Source organism: Musa acuminata, chromosome BXJ1-8 (assembly GCF_036884655.1).
Source record: "Musa acuminata AAA Group cultivar baxijiao chromosome BXJ1-8, Cavendish_Baxijiao_AAA, whole genome shotgun sequence".
Lineage (NCBI taxonomy): Eukaryota > Viridiplantae > Streptophyta > Magnoliopsida > Zingiberales > Musaceae > Musa > Musa acuminata.
In genome coordinates, this window is record NC_088334.1 from 9507123 (window position 1) to 9525391 (window position 18269).

General features: G+C 38.9%; 1 protein-coding gene across 3 annotated transcripts; it reads left to right on the plus strand.

The window, feature by feature from the left end:
* The first annotated feature begins 6567 nt into the window (after positions 1-6567).
* LOC103993163 (E3 ubiquitin-protein ligase PRT1) lies at positions 6568-12710 on the plus strand. 3 transcript variants are annotated; one of them, XM_065078902.1, is made up of 8 exons: positions 6568-6814; positions 9615-9643; positions 9715-9894; positions 9987-10058; positions 10130-10318; positions 10399-10602; positions 11627-11739; positions 12140-12710. In XM_065078902.1, exons 1-8 carry the CDS (start codon positions 6699-6701, stop codon positions 12446-12448), a joined length of 1212 nt encoding a protein of 403 aa, XP_064934974.1. In that variant the 5' UTR covers positions 6568-6698; the 3' UTR covers positions 12449-12710. The 3 variants fall into 3 exon arrangements, with proteins under 3 accessions (XP_064934974.1, XP_009411398.2, XP_064934975.1); XM_009413123.3 differs by having other exon boundaries at positions 6569-6814; positions 10142-10318; XM_065078903.1 differs by lacking the exon at positions 9615-9643 and having other exon boundaries at positions 6606-6814.
* Positions 12711-18269: the final 5559 nt, after the last annotated feature.

Here is an 18269-nt window from a genome sequence, read left to right on the forward strand (position 1 = left end):
AGGATAAGGGCAAGAAAAGAAAATATAAACCTGGAAAGAATGAGGCTGATAAGGGTCCAGTACAGAAGAAACAAAATAAGGATGATACTTGTTTCTTCTGTAAAAAATCTGGGCATTTGAAGAAGGACTGTGCCAAATATCACGCTTGGTGTGATAAAAAAGGTACGTTCCTTACTTTGGTTTGTTCTGAAGCCAATTTAACTTCAGTAGTTAGAAACACTTGGTGGTTAGACTCCGGCACAACTACTAACATTAGTGTTTCAAAGCAGGGTTACCTGAGCTACCGAAGGCCCAATAATGCTGAGAGATGCATTTATGTGGGGGACGAAAAATCGGTAGATGTGGAAGCTATAGGCACATTTAGATTGTTATTGTGTACTGGACATTATTTGAATTTGAAAGATACTTTTGTTATACCGTCGTTTAGACGAAACCTAATTTCTGTTTCTTATTTGAACAAATTTGGTTATTCTTGTTCATTTGGAAACAATCAGTTTACTTTGTCTTTAAATTCAAATGTGATTAGAACTAGTTCACTTATGACTTATGACAATCTATATTTGCTTGATACTATAGCTTCCTATCATGAATCCATGAATGTGGAATTGCGAGGTACCAAACATGATTGTAAAAGAAAGAGTACAAAGTAAATAAATTTCTATAGAACACTTAAGAACAAACTTTATGTTGACAAATCCTCTCACAAAAGATGTACCACTCAAGATTTTTTCATGAGCATACTGCTCATATGGGTATATCCGAATTTGAGAAAACTTTAGTTTAGTGGGAGTCTGTCATATGTTTGTTATATGTTCTATGCCAGATTCTGTATTTGTACAGATATTTTCTGATCAGAAATAAAGCTTCAGTTTATTATACTTTGTACATTATGGCTATTAAAGTTATTAATGATCTCATAAAGATAAAGTTGGACCAGTTGAAAATTGACATGTACAGATCATTAGTGATCATTGATGGGTTTAGCTATGATTGATATAGCGAAGACCGCTTTGGTCCTATATTAATATAGTCAATGGACGAGATTGTTTTGTATGTCCTATTTAATAATGACAATAGTTTTGAGCTCATAAAGAATATCACATTTATAAGGATACATATGTGACTCAGTGGGAGATTATTAGAATTTTAAAGAGTCACACATGTATAATTAAATGTGTTAAGCCATTATTTTGATTAGCCAAAATTAAAGTGATCTAATTAAAGTAAAGTTATTTGGCTAAGGGACATAATTGTTATGAAAATTAATTGTGTGGATATCATCAGTCATGTTCCTAACTTAATGACGAGATAAGTTAGGAATATGAAACTCTTGAGGCATAATTGCAGATTCATCAATTATGAATACAATCATAATTGTAGATTCATCAGTTATGACTATAAATAAGGTTATGGTCCCCGGTTGCAATATCAAATGAAGTTTCTCTTCACCCGTCAAGGAGAAATCTAAAGTTCAAAAGGTACTCTGCAATTGGAAGACCAAATCACCGATCAATTCAGAAAAATACTCTAATGGATTCATCAGGTACGCTTTCATGTTAATATGTTTATCAATTATTGTAGGATTTCATGCATATTATAGTGGATTAAATAAGTTTTATGGAAACATTCTTAATCCATTATTTTGGATCTATTCGGTTTTGATTCTATAAAACAATTATTTGATCCATATTTGATATGTTAAAAGAATCCTAACATTTTGATCTTAAGGTCTTTGGATCACTTGTGGACCAGTTATTCTATATTGATCGAGTTTAAGATATAAATATCTCAATCGGGCCACCGTCCATATAACCTAATATTTAGGTTTCTTTGCCTATCTTCGGATGTGCTAGAGGTTCGACTTCGATTTCCCCTCCACCCACTAATAGTGGCATGCTTCAAATGGTAGAGGATCTCACTCTCCTAAATGGCACCGAGCTCATAGTATTACCTCATGTTATTAATTAGGAAATGTTATGGTGGCATTTATACCCTCGAGATGGAGATCCCTAAAGAACCTCGGGCTCTTAAGGCTCCTCGAGGAGGAGAGGAGGCAAGGTAGAGGTCAGTGCACGAGCTCTATAAGAGCAAGGTGTTGCCTTTCATAGTGTTGAAGATGGTCGACCTAACAGATCTAGTTCTTAACGAGGATCTTCACTCAATGAAGGATAACTTGCAACCCAACTAGGCCATTTGGAATGAAAATAAGGCATCGAGCTAATATTATCAAGGCTCACTATGCCATGACATAGCTAAGTAGGTCTATGCATGGCCCTTAGAGGTCATGATTTATGTAGCTTTCCATAATAAAGTAGTGGTAAGTGCCTAAGTTGTAGATTAGACTTCTACTTTTGCAGCATTATCACTATGTCATGGGTCTGATTGACCACGTTCATGACTTTAGGAGTGTCATCTCCACGATGAGTAAAGGAGCTGAGGAGGGAGAGGGACGACTTAACCCTTATCGTGTGGCTCGAGGCTTGAATGGTCGAGTTGGAGGTGAAAATAGATGAGGCCCAATAGCACCTCACCAACCAAGATGAACAACTTAACACGGTTTAGGCAAACAATCGTCAAACGGAGAACGAGTCGCTCTATTAGGTTGACAAGCTCAACTCTATAAGAACTTACAATGCCAAGCTCCACAACTAGATCACTGTGATGAACAAGCAAATAATAGCTTGATCGAGCAAGTGGCTATGATAAACGATCAATAGAATTCCTATGTGTTGGTGAACAGATGTGTCGTGGTTGAAGAGTCAGCATAGCTTGGTCCATGGATCAATGTCGGGAGTCTTCTATCGGCTGAGTTGGATGTCGAGGTAGGTCGGGCCCTCGCGATGGGATGTTGATCAGCGTTTCTTGGTTCGGGCACCGTCGACTGGTGTAACATTCTCTGTAGACATTCCCTTGGCGAACAGGAGCTTTCAGAGATCTTTAAATACAGGTGAAATAACCAAACAAAAAAATTCTCGTTCTCTATCTATCTATCATATATGGTGTATCGGTATACTATAATTTATCATAAATTATCGAAAGAAAAAGAGAAAGGAACGGACAAATAAGAGAAAGCAAAGGAAGAAGAGAGAGGAGGAAGCATACCAATTCATGTAGATGACGTTTGATGGATGGCAAAGCAGGCAGGTAGTAGCTGATGACAACATTATGCATGGAGAGAGGGAGAAGTGGCGTGCCCTAATCACAACTTGTGACCTCTCTTTAAACAAGCTTTTAATGGTTGAGGTCAGACCACTCGTAATTGGGATGATCTGCCTCTTGATTCGAGTTTGAACTGCAAAATTTACTTGGTATGAATCGAGTCGAATCGAACCGAATGAAATTATCATCACTGATAATAGTATATGTTGTCAGCATTATTACTCTTAGAGTTAATGAAATGTGAGGTAGAAATAGATGTCTTGATATCATAAGGCGAGTTATTTTTTATTATTACATCGGTTTAAGATTTAGGAATGTAATAAAGCTTTCAAATTGATACATGCTATATAAAAGAGGAAGGAATTCAAGGTGATAAACTTCTACCCACTGTTGAACCAACTAACTTTTTAGATATTATTAATATCATAATCTTGGTTAATAAAGATGTTTAGTCTCATCCATTAAGGAATAGGAAGACCAATATCACAAGGTTTGGGATTTATCTATATCCCTTGTACATTTAGAGGCATCTTTTGATATCTTGATATCTTATCGTGAAATGACAATTCCATATAGTTCTTTTTCAAGAAGAGTATTTTGTCATAGATCCATGTACTCGTGCTAACGAAGATAAATTATGACTTATTAGATTATATTCATTGTAGAGCCTAAGATATCTCGACTTCCATGTTGGGGGGAGGGGTGATTAAGTAACAATGGTTCTAAGGCCTCGTATCTTGATAATACCAGCTCAAGAGGTCTTTAAATGTCTACTTAGATTATCGTCATCGTGGAGCTTAAAAGACCTCGACTCTTAGAAGAGGAACAATTGAGCAATAAAGAAATCAAGACCTTTATGGATATATATATATATATATATATCCATATATATCACGTTGAAAAAGTACAACTATACTAAAGCCATCTAAAAACAGATAAATTCACACTCATGTTGATGATGACTTAGGGATAATGAGATAGAATATTTCAATGAGATTTCATACCTAGTTATAAAGGGATATAATATTTCATGCGAGGAAGCAACCTCTAATCATCTCCAATAGTCTTCTTTTGACCTCTTATCTACGTGAGCAATAATAGGGGATGGGTGTAACTTATAACCATTTGCTTTATATCTTTGCCTACGTGGGGGCAGACGAGTGGAGGATGATCTTCGTCTTCTTCTTTCATCTTGGTTATTATGTGATGATTACATACCATATAAAGATTGGCTTCTCTATCATAAATCTCTTTATGCTTATATTATTTATACTCCACGATTATTATGTTCTATATGAAATATAGAAAACATAGATTCTTTATCCTCCGAAGATAGTATCTTAACATTTAGTATTTCACATAGATGTCTTTTTATACTTATATTCCCTATACTCAAAGTATAATAATCTTAATCTTCCGTATTTCATATAGAAATTTTCATCTATTTAGATTTATTGTCCTCCAAAATGGAAAATGAATGTTTCATCGAGGAATTCTTTCTTGCATCAATTACGAGAACACCCCTACTGTAGACTATTAATTACAAATTTGTCCTCTCCATCCGACGGCTAGCGTTCGCCTAAAACGATCCCGGCTTCAGAGGCCATGGACGTGAATAAGGGGGCACTTCAGGTTTCCCAAGTTGAGGTGTGATGGCAATTCTGTTATTATCTTCGCTTCCAAGTCTATTTAGTAGCGAACTCTCTTTCTATATAAGATGCGGCCTTGGAACCGCAACTTTCTCCTCCTTTTTCCCGTCTCCTCTCTCTCTTGCTCCCCTTGCTGCCGTCTTCTCTCCCGCCCCTTGTCCTTCGATCGGGTCCTTCTCTTGAACTGGGTCTTCTCTCGATCTTGATCCGTCTAAGCTTGCTTGGCGTGAGACGGAGTGCCGCCATGTCGAGATCCCCAGCGAAGCTTGACGTGCCGAAAAAGAGGAAGGAGCCCGAGCCGTCGTCCGACAGCCCCCCAACCGAATCGGCGGCAACCGACAAGCCGCGTCCGCCGCCGACGGCGCCTCGGCCTATGCCTCGCGATGCAACACTGTTGCTCGCTGGCTGCCTGGCGCACGAGTACCTCACACGGGGGACGCTCTTTGGTGAGTCGTTGAAGCCGGAAAGCGGCTCCGACCCGGGCCCGGCCAAGCCGGAGAGCCCAGCGCACGCGGAGGCCTCCATCCCAAAGGCAGACGCGGATACACCCCAGGCGTCGTCAACCCCACCCAGCTCGCCTGCTGGCTCCGGGTGCGAGTGAGTTTGGCGTAGGCCCGAAAGCATCGGTGGTTCCTCCTCCTCCTTGTCGCGTCCGGTGAGTGACCCAAAACAATGCCGACCATGAAAAGAAAAGATCAAACGGGAGATTCCATCTATATTACACCGTTTCTATGATCCATCTCTCTTCTAGATCAACTTGTTTGTTGTTATCTTCTCATCGACGATGGTTTTGCTTGCCACTAAGGATTTCTTCGCTCTGCCTACCGTCTCATCTTTCATCCCTTTTGCCCTATTCTTGAATCATGATGATGAGTTAGAGAATATACCGTGTCTGTTTCTTTTCAAGCACCACCTGTTTGTTGCTGGCAGGGGATGGTTTTATCTATCTGCTTCATTTCCGTTGTAGTAACAGTCACCCCATGTGTTGATAGAGAATTCTATTTAGCGAGTCGATAAGATATACCCATAGAGACTAACATCTTGGACCATTGAATAGTCTATTAGCTTTCATTTCAACACACTCTGGAGGCATTTCGTCGATCAAGAAAAAGGCATATCGAGACTATATGAAGCATAATGACAATGGTTTGATATTTACAATTTCATGCCCATTTCGTTCATAGACTATATGAAGCATATTATTGTAGCACGCCTAATCACATTACTAATTCTGTAGTAGATGTTTGCTACTTGCTCCATATACAACAACCATAAGCGGTCGTAGGTACATTACTATTGTTCATTAAACGTCCTAAGGCTTGCCAACGATAGCTCGCCAAGCCTGCTTTAAGGGATCAAAGTGTCCAACAACATCTGACATCTTTTGTTAGCATTCCTTAATACTAGAATTACATTTAAAATAAAAAATATTTTGATCTTTATTATTCTCATCAATTAAACTACTATTATTTTTCTTTATTCTTTCTCTTCATCTGATGTTTTGATTTTAGTAGAAAATAATTTTCAAAAATTTATTTTGGAAAATAGTGAAAGCCATAAAATTGATAGGGACTACACATTAATTATATTTATATACGTGTAATTTTGCTGAAAATTATTTTTCTGATTTGGTCACTTCTCAATTAATAGTTCCGTTGGGCTCGACCGCACCTAATTACGAATTGGACCGCGACTTGGTTCGGTGGACCGGACTAACCGTCCTGGTTGTGCTTCTTTATTCCCATGCGCGTCGATGGTCCAATGGCTCTAATCCACCCTTAAGCGTTGAAGAGGATCCCAACTCCCCAGCTTTGCCCTCCGCCGGCTAATCCCGTCCGGATCAAGTTTTGGCCCGTCGTTTCTATTCCTTTCTTCCTCCGCTTCGCAAAGATGTCCGACGCCGAAGAGGCGAAAGCCACCGGTTCCTCGCCTTCGGCGGCGTATCCGATGGCAGTCGATAGCCTCGATGATGAAGTCAGTTCGCCTTTTCAGTGCTGCGTATGCTTGTGAGCAATCTGTCCTCGACCGCCAATCTTTGATCGAATCTTTAGTCTTTGCGTTCCCTGTGGGATTCCGAATTAAGTTATGAGATTAGAACCTTTTGTCGCCATTCGAATCATAAATTCTGGGTTTCCGGTTTTGAGGTTTTCTTCTGAGTGAAGGAAATTAGGGCTTTTTTAAATAAATTTCGCGATAAGTCGATGCGAAAATCACAGATCTACAAGGTGCGATTGATTGTTACGTGATGAATGGATCTAATTTGTATGAAGAGATACCCAAACCTGTTCTTTGCTTTCCAAAGTAGCATTCATGGTCTTGCATTATATCTGATCGACTAATTGCCTAGGACGAAAATTTTTACGGTCCTTAACCATTTTCCTTTATGCTATATTAGACCTTGACGTTTGGTAGAGCTCCTTCAAGGTAGAAGTTCTGGATGAAGGTCTATTAATTAGCTTATTCATGAAATTTCATTATCCTTGAAAGAATTAAATGTTTGGTACCGAATTGTGTTGTTCTTGTAGGAAATAAATGGTGGTTCTTTAAAACTGCTAATTATCTAATTTGGGGTGTCATTATCCATGAAAGATGTGATTTTTTTTTTTTCTATATTAACGTTGTGGTTGTTGGCTTGTTGCACTAGTCGGGTATCATCCAATTGCTCGATTTTGTCATAGGATAAGCTGAAGGAACTTAAATATATCTTGTGCTATTTAGTTCTTGGCGAATGAGTGAGGTTTGTAGCACATCTGTACTTTGAGAGCTCGGGGGAAAAAAGTGGAATCAGGGTCTTAAGTTCTCTGAAGATAATTTGACTCAAAATTTGGTTTAACAAAGTCATTATGTGCTTCCTATTATCTCAAGAACGAAAAAAATTTATGTAGCCAACATTTGACTTATTGCTGTATTATGTACTTCTTCTTTTACATTATGTTGTCACTGAACATTCAAGTGAGTTATTGTTGGGGATAAACCAAAGGAAATCTATGGTGAGTTTGACAGTTTGTCTTGTATCTCTCAATCATGGTCCTATCCTGATAAACACCTTCCTAACAGTCTATCTACGTAATGACCAACCTTTTTATATTTTTTCATGATCAGTGAAGTGTTTTGTGTTGCCTTTCAACATTCCAAGCAACACATATACCTCAGATGATAAACCTGCTTGGTTTTTCCTTCTCTTTTTTGTACATAAAAGGAAAAGTGGATGAAACAGGGGATATGTGTGGGTGTGACTGAGTGGTATGTGTTGTCACCCTTTTCAAATATCCTAATTCCATGTCTTAGGAAGTGGCTGTGACAATTTATTCAGATTTTTATTGATATGCTTGATGTATTAGCCAAGGGTAATAATTGTCTCTTGAGAAGATTTTCCTGAAACTAGTAAGCTCTATCTTGCTCTCTCTTAATCAAATACCAAGTTTGGTGACCAGAAAGGCATAATCTCGGAATGCCTCACAGAGTTACAGAAACATCTGGTATTTCCACCAAAGGCCACAAAATTAGCTCTTTTCTTCATGTTTCAAAGGAGTTGCTCAGACATTCCACGTGGGCATTCTGAGGCTCCCTGTAGGACATATTATGTGTTTAATTTGGAATTTAGCACAGGGAATTGTAGGTCTCATTAAGATCATGTTGGTGGAGCACAATTAAGAGGGTGGAGAAGTCCATAAAATTGAAAAAAATGAAGACAAAACAGACATGATGATCATATTTTATCCATTCAGGAACTATACACGAGCTTATATTGTTTTCAAAAATGTTAATTTTAAGTAGTTGTTACTGATGGATTTATTTTAATCTAGAAGTGTCGTAATTGTATCTATGGGCTTCTCTGAATAAAGTCCTTGCTGTCCTTTCAACCCTAATGAATACTTGTTTCTGTTCTCATTCTATTTCTTTGGCTGTTGATGAGGATTATTTATGTGTTCTTTTTGCATTTTCTCTTGTGAAGCCTGATTAGGGATATTGGATAAAGTACACAGTTACATCACATCTTGATTAGCTTGGACACCATATGACATGATATACCATAATGAAAAATAATATGTACTTACATATCATTACAAATAATATCAAGTAATTAATTAGTGCCTAATTATTCATAACAGAAGGGACTATTTTAGTTAAATGGAAATAGTGCCCAAAAAAATAACAAAAAAAATAACAAGAACTTAAACAATGAGTTGGCGTCCCCCCTCATTTCAATATGTCAATACAACATACTGCATTGTATTACTGAAAACTATTAAACAATGAGTTAAAATTTTAGTACACTTGTATTTTATTGCATGTTCATAAGCAATTGCACCGGCATGGCATGGTAAATGAATGATACTCTGATTCCATATCTTTAAATTCTTCTTTGTTATTAAAAAAGTTCTGTAATGAGTTCATATATTGCAATACTTGATCTATGAAAACATGTATGGTTCATCAAAGCTTGAGTTGTAAATTGTTACTTAATAAGCTTATAGTTAGGAATGGAGAAGATTAGCATTCTCTCTGATGTTATTGTTGACAAATTTGTCCAACCTACTATAATTATATAATCTATTATTCTTCTTGTTATTCTCTAGAAATTTATAGTCAAGTTTTAGTATCTTATTCCATGGCTTTATGGGAGTTTATTTGTCGACCAGTTTTTACCGAATGCTGCGGTCAATGTTATTACTAACTTTCTTCCACTTGATGACTTTTTTGGATAATATCAATATTGTATCTTTGTACGGCTTATTCAAAAGTTTATTTGAAAATCCTCTTCGTTAGTTTGATCTTCTTAATTTGAAATATTTGATATTGTAGGGATATCCTCTACAAACCTGTCGTTCTTGGTAAGGATTTATAATTAGCATTTTCTGTTACATTTATCATGTTACTGTCATCTTGTTCTCTTTTACTGCAGCATGTGGACATATATCTTGCTTTTGGTGTGTGCACAAAGCCATGCATGGGTTGCGAGCATCACATTGTGCTATTTGTAGGCAGCCTTATGTTCATTTTCCTAGTATTTGCCAATTACTCCATTTCTTGCTATTAAAACTTGAACCTGTGGCTTATAAGAGGAGGGAAATGGAAATTCTAGGTGAGCTCTTGAAATTCAAATGTCAACTTGAATTCTTATGTTGATCTCTCCATGTTTACGGAGTAAATATGCTTTTCTTTATGTTTTCCTAGTGGAAGAAAAGGCTGCTGATGTGTACTCACCTCAGTTTGCAGATCAGTTAGAGTTGGAGAAACTTCATTTTGGTAAGAGTCAAATCTATGCGTACTGGAGTATTCCTTTTTTTTTTTTCAACATAATTTCTGATACAGTTCAGATGCATTTAAAGGTAATGGGAGTTCTAGCAAAAAATTTAATGATTGCAGAAGTGGAGATTTTGAACGCTCAGATCTGTCAGAAAATTGCCTTGATCATACCATAAAAAGGAATATATCTGTGGATGATGTATCTTGTTCTTTGTGCAAGGAAATGTTGTATCAGCCTGCAGTTCTTAATTGTGGACATGGTGAGCTCGGTTTATGATCGGAGTTAAAAAGTTTTGGCCTTTTGGGTAGTGCCCATATTGATAATTTTTTGTACTTGTAGTATATTGTGTGTCTTGCCTATCTGACTTGAGTGGAGAACATCTTCGATGTCAAGTTTGTGAAAGTTTTCATCCTGGTGAATTTCCAAATATTTGCTTGGATCTGGATCATTTTCTCGAAGAAAGATTCCTGAGAGAGTATGCAGCGAGAAGAGAACAAGTGCAGCATAAGAAAGCCCAATGCCAACATGTGAATCCCTCACCAAGTAAACTTCTCTATCTACGTTTATATTAACATATGAAAGCTCCATGTTATCTGTCTGCAAACCTAAATTGGCATAAGGCTATATGGTAATTGTGGTTTTGTCAAAATTATACATTCAGTTCTGTGCACTATCTTCTGGCATATGGTTGTTTGGGCTAAAACCAGTATGATGTATAGATTTGACTGGTACTCTAGTTGAATCCGCTAAGAGTGTTTTTAATTCCCTCGACAATCTGTTGGATAACTGTTTTCTGAGGAGAAAGATACTGATGTCATTTATGAGATATCTGTTTCTAGGTCCCAGAGGCAACCACCTTTTCCCCCACCCCAAAAGTAAAACTTCTGCAAGCGCAAAGATCATTTTCATACCCTTCTAAGAAGATTGTACATTGCATGGGTCAACAGTTAGTTTAGCCATAAATCACTATTGGAATAATTCACTAGTGTTACATTGGATGATCTCCTTGAACTCTTGATTAATTTGGTTTCAAGAAATTATTAGGAGAATTATTTGACAAGACAAATGTTCATAAATTAACCTAAGGGTCCATTAAAAATTTAGATAAACCTCACGACATTCTTGAGTACCTGTCACCTGAAAGAACTCCTTGATCTGATGTGAAAATCAATTGAGAAAATTTTGGTTCTTGTGGACTTTCTCATTAAAAATTCCTGTGATACAGCTTCCTATCACAGGTTTGGTAAAGTTAGTCACTTGTTTCAAATAATGGAGTTCCTTTTTTTGTGCCACCAGCTTGCTGGTTTTATATTGTCTTTTTAATTTTATGAGAATTTGCCAGGTCTGGTTTCTCTAGAGAACTTCAGGGAAACTACATAATGTCATTGGAGTTAAATTGTGTGGTTGGGGATTTCTTGGATTTTTCCCTGCCCATTTGAATATCTTGTCTTAGTTGCATTTTGCCATGTTATCTTCTTTCTGTATATTTCTGGCATTTTGGCAATAAGCGGGTGTTGGTTTGTAGTTCAACTATTGACAATTAACAGTGGCTTACATGGCATGATAGATGCTGTACGAAAACAAAAACCGATGGGACAGGTACCATCCGGAGGCATGGATTTATGGCTTAAGGAAGATGTGTCCGATGTTCATGTAGGAGTGGGGTGTGATTCATGTGGGGTACGTTCATCATGTCATTTCCCTTTTAACACTTTTTTCATAAACTGCTTTTAGAAGTTCATGCCAAAGCAGATCTCTTGAGTACATTCTAAATTTAATAAAGCAAAAAAACAACTGCATTTGGAATTTAGGGCGGATAAGGAAACGACTCCTCGTTTCACCGTATTTTACTTACATTTCTTTAGAATCACCACTAATGAACAATTATATTCTTCAAAACTGACTGGAGGTCATTCTCTCTCCATTGTTTATGGTTTTAGAAAGGCCAACTTTTCTCTTTTTTGTTTGAGTTGCTCAGAATGTTTAGAGTTTTTCCTTGGAATTTCCTTTTACCTCTCCCATAGTGGGGCAGTTATATGATTAGTTTCTTGGTAATTGATTACTTTAATCTCACTCGTAGATATATCCAATTATTGGAAAAAGATACAAGTGTAAAGATTGCAAGGAAGCAATCGGCTTTGACCTATGTGAAGCATGCTACAATTCCACATCAAAACTCCCCGGCAGGTTCAATCAGCAGCACACGCCTGACCATGCGTTTGAGCTTGATGAGTCACAGATGTTACGTAACATATTGATGCAGAGAGACAACCAGTTTGACATTCCTCAACAAGGTCTGGAAGTAATCTATGTCCCCAGTGATGATGATCTGCATGACCATGAAAATCATGGCGACGAAGGGAGCGGGGGTGAGGAAGAGTTGAGATAAAAGAGAAAAGACTCTTGAAGTTCTTGTTAGTTGGAAGGGAGCAGGGGTGAGGAGGAGTTGAGATAAAAGAGAAAAGTCTCTTGAAGTTCTTGTTGGTAGTTGTTTAGTGTCGACCAGATACCTGAAGTGAACTGTAGTACATAAATACACTCAGCTGTGCATTACTATCCATATTTCTTGCTGTAACGAATTGATGATTGTAAAGTCTCACGTCTAGTAGCAGTAATTCCAAAAAAGTGGAGGAATCCAATCATTGCCAGTGTCTTTTCTGTCTCATGATGAAAAAATTCAAGATTATATATGCTTGAAATTTGGAGGCTGATTTCTGTGTATTTTTTCTTGTGGTTGAACCATAATCTACAAGTCTGGTTCCATTTGTTGCTTTAATAATCACTATCAGCAGTGTAAAGACAATAATCTCTTTTGTGGACATCCTTTACTGATGACAAGGTTCATACATCAAGCCTCACACAGGGTGCTGAGAGATTGATCGGATCAGTCCCGTTGAACCCAGTTTCACAGCATTCCTTTTGACCCAACAATAGGAACTTAAATTTCACTTGTTTCAGTTCGTAACTCAGTGGAGTACTGACACTTTCATTGGTAGCGGAAACCAAGAACTGTTCTTGTGACACAGCATTTCTCCGACAATTTGTCGAACACGTGGTCGCTGATGCATTAGTTTCAGTTGACGTTTTGACCTAACACTCGAATATAAGTGTGCAAAAACAATATCATTTCTCCTGACGACGATAACCTCAATCTTGTGGTGCGTGACGCCCTGTGCACACATTTTAACGTAAAAGCATGAAAGAAATGGTACAATCACATGCATGTGCAGGCAGGATAAGCCCGCATCCAAAACGTTAAATGCGAGGGCTGTTCTGCTCTCCATCCAAGCTCGGTCCGCTGCACGCGCCTTGGGTTTGGGAGCTTCCTGCAGTTGCTGGGTTGCATGCTATCCAACTCTCTCTCTCTCTCTCTCTCTCTCTCCTGTCTCTCTCCATGTATGTAAGTCCAAAGCCAAACGTCTGTAGACTGCAGTGAACCATAGCAATCGAAGACTCCTCTCCCTCGGTGGCCTCCTCAGAACTCATCAGAAGCCATGATTGCGGTGGACCGAGACGGGATCCAACTCATGAATGGCCTTTTGGTGCCACCCATGGACTCACTGTTCCCTCTCTGACTCCTGAAAGGGACTTGGCCTTCGTCCCCTTCCTCCCACCGGCAAGATGAGACCTCGTCCACCATTTCTGGTAGTCCAATCGGCAAGTGTTGCTCACGTGGGGATCCCTCCAGCTTCCTTTCAAGAATCCACTAGTAATTTTGGATGACAGGTTGGTAGAACCTTATCATGCATCAAACGATCTCTTTTGTGTTGTTCGGTGGAAGAATGGATCGAGTATATGGGCGATTTCCCAAAAGAAAACCTCATATTGTGGATTTTCTCCCAGCCAGCCATCACACTTTAATTCCTCTACTATCTCCTCTGTTCTGAACCAACCAATCAGAAACACCCATTCGGGGGGCCCCACTTCGGAGGTACGTATGCGGACGGCCCGAGTGACTTAATTCTCACAGAGGGAATCCGGCCCAAGTGGAGCCCACGCCGGCCGAGGAATTCGAGGGCGAAAGCGGCGACGGGACTCGTGCCTCCCGGCTCTTCTGGTTTTTAGAGGGAAAAGGGAGACCGTTGGTTCGGCACGTGTGTGGGAGCCCCGCGTGTGGCGCGCGCGATTCTGGCGGGAAGCCGGTTTAGGGTTTTGGATTTCTTGGCGGGAATATCCATGACTTCCCTTGTACTGCTGCTACCACTACACCCACAACCCACTGAAGTCTTTCTTAGACTCGGAGAAATTACGCGGCATATGTATCATCGATTCAACTTGGAATGTCAAGTCAACACCAAGTTGTCAACTTGTTCTTCGATTGGGCGCACCAATTGGCCCAACAAGACATTCTTCTTGATGTGGATAACGGATGAGGCAGTCCGCGACTTGTTGCATGTCAAACTTGGTCCGCACGTAGACAATTGGCTGATTTGACTATCGTGAGTGTCCATCGTAAACACCACAGAGGGTATCATGTCGTGTCGTTACGTAGAACCTTTAATGTGCAATGAAGTCTATTTTGGCCTCACATGAGTGCCGGTGATTGGAAACCGTGAAGCACTCATTTCCCCTGGAGAAATACTCGAGATGGAGAGAGAGAGAGAGAGAGAGAGAGAGAGAGAGAGGCATGGCTATCCGCCGGTGTGCAAGAAGAGAATCCAATGTGAGTTGTGGTGCGGTTACATCTCAACTTGTCTTCATCTCGTTATATCATGAGAGATTGAGCTGTTGTTCCTGTATTTTCTTTTTTTTTCTCCTTTGATAATTTGATTCATCCATTCCCACAAAAAATATATATTCAGAATTAATTATCTTTAACTAAATATTTTTATTTTTGAGAGATGCAATATGTTCATGCGATTGTAAACTTGAGTTACTATATTAATTTTAGTTTTATTATTAAAATATATAATTTGACGATCAAGAATGTATAATCATATCGTAGAGAGTTAATGTGTCTGATAAAAAATCTTTATTTAGACATTAAAATTGATTATGTATTTATTTTATAAGTTAAACATTTGATATATATGTGAATATCATGTATATATTTTTTTCTTTTATAATTTTATAAAATATATATATATATATATATATATATATAATATTTATGATAAAAAATTTAAACTCAATAGTAAAATATTAACATGGATACTTTAATCTTGGTCATTAATCCATGACATATTTGACTCGACTTCATTCAAATTTTATGATATTTAAAATTGATAAAGAATCTATGAGATAATTAAAATTCTTCCTCCTCAACCTAGGTCAAGTCCCTCGAGGGTATATCATCAAATCAGACTCATCTTGTAATGAAGGTGTTGACTTAATCGAGCATCATGGTTGGTCGAGTCCCTCGAGACAATGGTGATTCGGAGGCCGAACATGATGGGAATCACAATGAGTTGTGATCGGCAAGAGTTGCCTACCTTTTAGGCTTAGTGTGATTGGTCGAGTCCCTCGAGGTTACACTAAGACACTAATTGGATCTTGATCCCCACTAGAAGTCTGCCGAAGACTTCCGTTTCACGTGCTGAGGGTGTCGCGTGACTCGCTCGTAAAATAGTGGGAGCATATTAAGATAGAAGTCCATATCTTGATAGTTTATTTCTTGCAAAATCTGCATGTTATTCATTTCTGCTGCATCTTTATTTTTCAAAAAATACGCTTTCAAATCCCTTATGTAGCATACTTGATGTCAACCGCCTCACTGGTCCAAATTATACGGATTGGCTCCGTAACTTGAGAATTGTTCTTACGGCGGAGAAAATCGTGTACGTCCTTGATACAGTGATGCCTATGCCCAAAGAAGGGGCAAGCGATATGAGATATCCAATATGTCCGTAAATTGTTTGAGGAACAGGAAAGGACTCAGCGATATGAGATATCCAAGAGCCTCTTCCGCGCTAAGATGACTGAGGGGACACCGGTTCAGAACCATGTCCTAAAGATGATTGAGTGGATAGAGAAACTCACAGGTCTAGGAATGGTTCTAGAGGATAACTTGTGTGTGGACATTGTGCTTCACTCCCTACCAGATTCCTTTTTACAGTTCATAATGAATTTTAATATGAACAAGCTTGAGGTGACTCTCCCAAAGCTCCTCAATATGTTGAGGGAGGTAGAGAGTACTATTAAGAAAGAGAAGCCAGTTCTCTACACTGGTGAGACCAGAAAGAAAAGGAAAGCAGAAAGGTCCCTTAAGAAGGGAAAGGGCAAGGGCAGACTAGGTAAAGCAAAGGTTGCTAAGAAAGACCCAGCAAAGGACAAAGGCCAGTGCTTCCACTGTGGTAAAGATGGGCACTGGAAGAGAAACTGCAAAGAGTACCTTGCAGAAAGGGCGAAACAAAAGCTTGGTGAAGCTTCAGGTACATTCATGATCAATCTCTAGTTGTCAGATTTTTATGATAGTGCATTGGTATTGGATACCGGTATTGCTTATCACATCTACAATTTGTTGTAGATTCTAGAAAAATCGAGGAGATTGGCGAGAAGAATATTGCATAATGGTTTATTTATGCTAGATACTACTCCACAAATCATGAATGTAAGTTTGTCTAAAATGAAACAAGATGAGATGAACAGTGCATACCTATGGCATTGTAGGCTAAGTCACATCTATGAAAGAAGGATTCAAAAGTTGCTAAATGATGAATATCTAGATCCATTCAACTATGTGTCATATGCAACTTGCGAGCCTTGCCTTCGTCGAAAACTGACCAACTCTCTATTTAGTGGAACTAGAGAGAGAGCCACTGAGCTGTTGGAACTCATACATAGTAAAGTATGTGGACCCATGTCAACTCATGCCATTGGTGGTTACTCCTACTTCATTACCTTTACTGATGATTTCTCAAGGTATGGATATGTATACTTAATGAAGTACAAGTCTGAGGCCTTTAAGAAATTCAGAGAGTATAAGAATGAGGTGGAGAACCAGACTGGAAAGAGTATCAAAACTCTTCGATAAGATCGAGGAGGTGAGTACTAAAGTATAGAGTTTACTCAGTTCCTCAAGGACCATGGGATATTATCCCAATGGACACCTCCTTATACACCTCAGCTCAATGGTGTCTCTGAAAATCGTACGCTATTAGACATGGTATGGTCCATAATGAGTTTCGCTGACCTACCCATCTCATTCTGGGGATATGCCTTAGAAACCGCAGCTTACCTTCTGAATAGAGTTCCAACTAAGTCGGTAATGTCTACACCATATGAGATATGGAAAGGGAAGAAGCCTGATCTTAAGGTTGTTAAGATTTGGGGCTGCCCTGCCCAAGTTAAAAGGCACAACCCCGATAAGTTAGAATCAAGGACAGAGCGATGCAAATTTGTGGGATACCCCAAGGAAACTTGTGGGTATTATTTCTATCATCTCGAGGACCAAAAGGTCTTTGTAGCTAAGAGAGCAGTGTTCTTTGAGAAGGAACACATTCTTGGCGGAGATAGTGGGAGCATGATAGAGTTGAGCGAAGTTGGAGAACCAAGCTCAAGCACCACTCTACAGCCCGAGTCTATTCAGGTACCTAATACACAAGTTTCAACTTTACGTAGGTCTGGCAGAGTATCCCATCCTCCTAAGAGATATGTGGGACATATTAGAGGAGAGGATGTTGAGGATATTGATCCTCAGACCTACGAGGAGGCTATTATGAGTATAGACTCTGGGAAGTGGCAAGAAGCCATGAATTCTGAGATGGATTCTATGTACTCCAATAAGGTTTGGAACCTAGTAGATGCTTCCGAAGGTATTGTACCCATCGGTTGCAAGTGGATCTTTAAGAAAAAGATCGGAGTAGATGAAAAGGTAGAGACCTATAAAGCAAGGGTAGTGGCTAAGGGGTATCGTCAAAGGCAATGTGTTGACTATGATGAAACCTTCTCACCCGTAGCAATGCTAAAATCTATCAGAATTCTATTGGCTATTGCAGCACACTATGATTATAAGATCTGACATTTGGATGTGAAAATCGCATTCCTCAATGAGAACCTCGAGGAGGAGGTATATATGATGCAACCTGAGGGATTCGTGTCTAAGAACTGCCCAAATAAGGTGTGTAGGTTGCTTAGATCCATTTATGGACTAAAGCAAGCTTCTCGAAGTTGGAACATAAGATTTGATGAGGCAATCAGATCTTATGACTTCGTTAAGAACGAAGATGTGCCTTGTGTGTACAGGAAGGTAAGTGGGAGAGCTATCACCT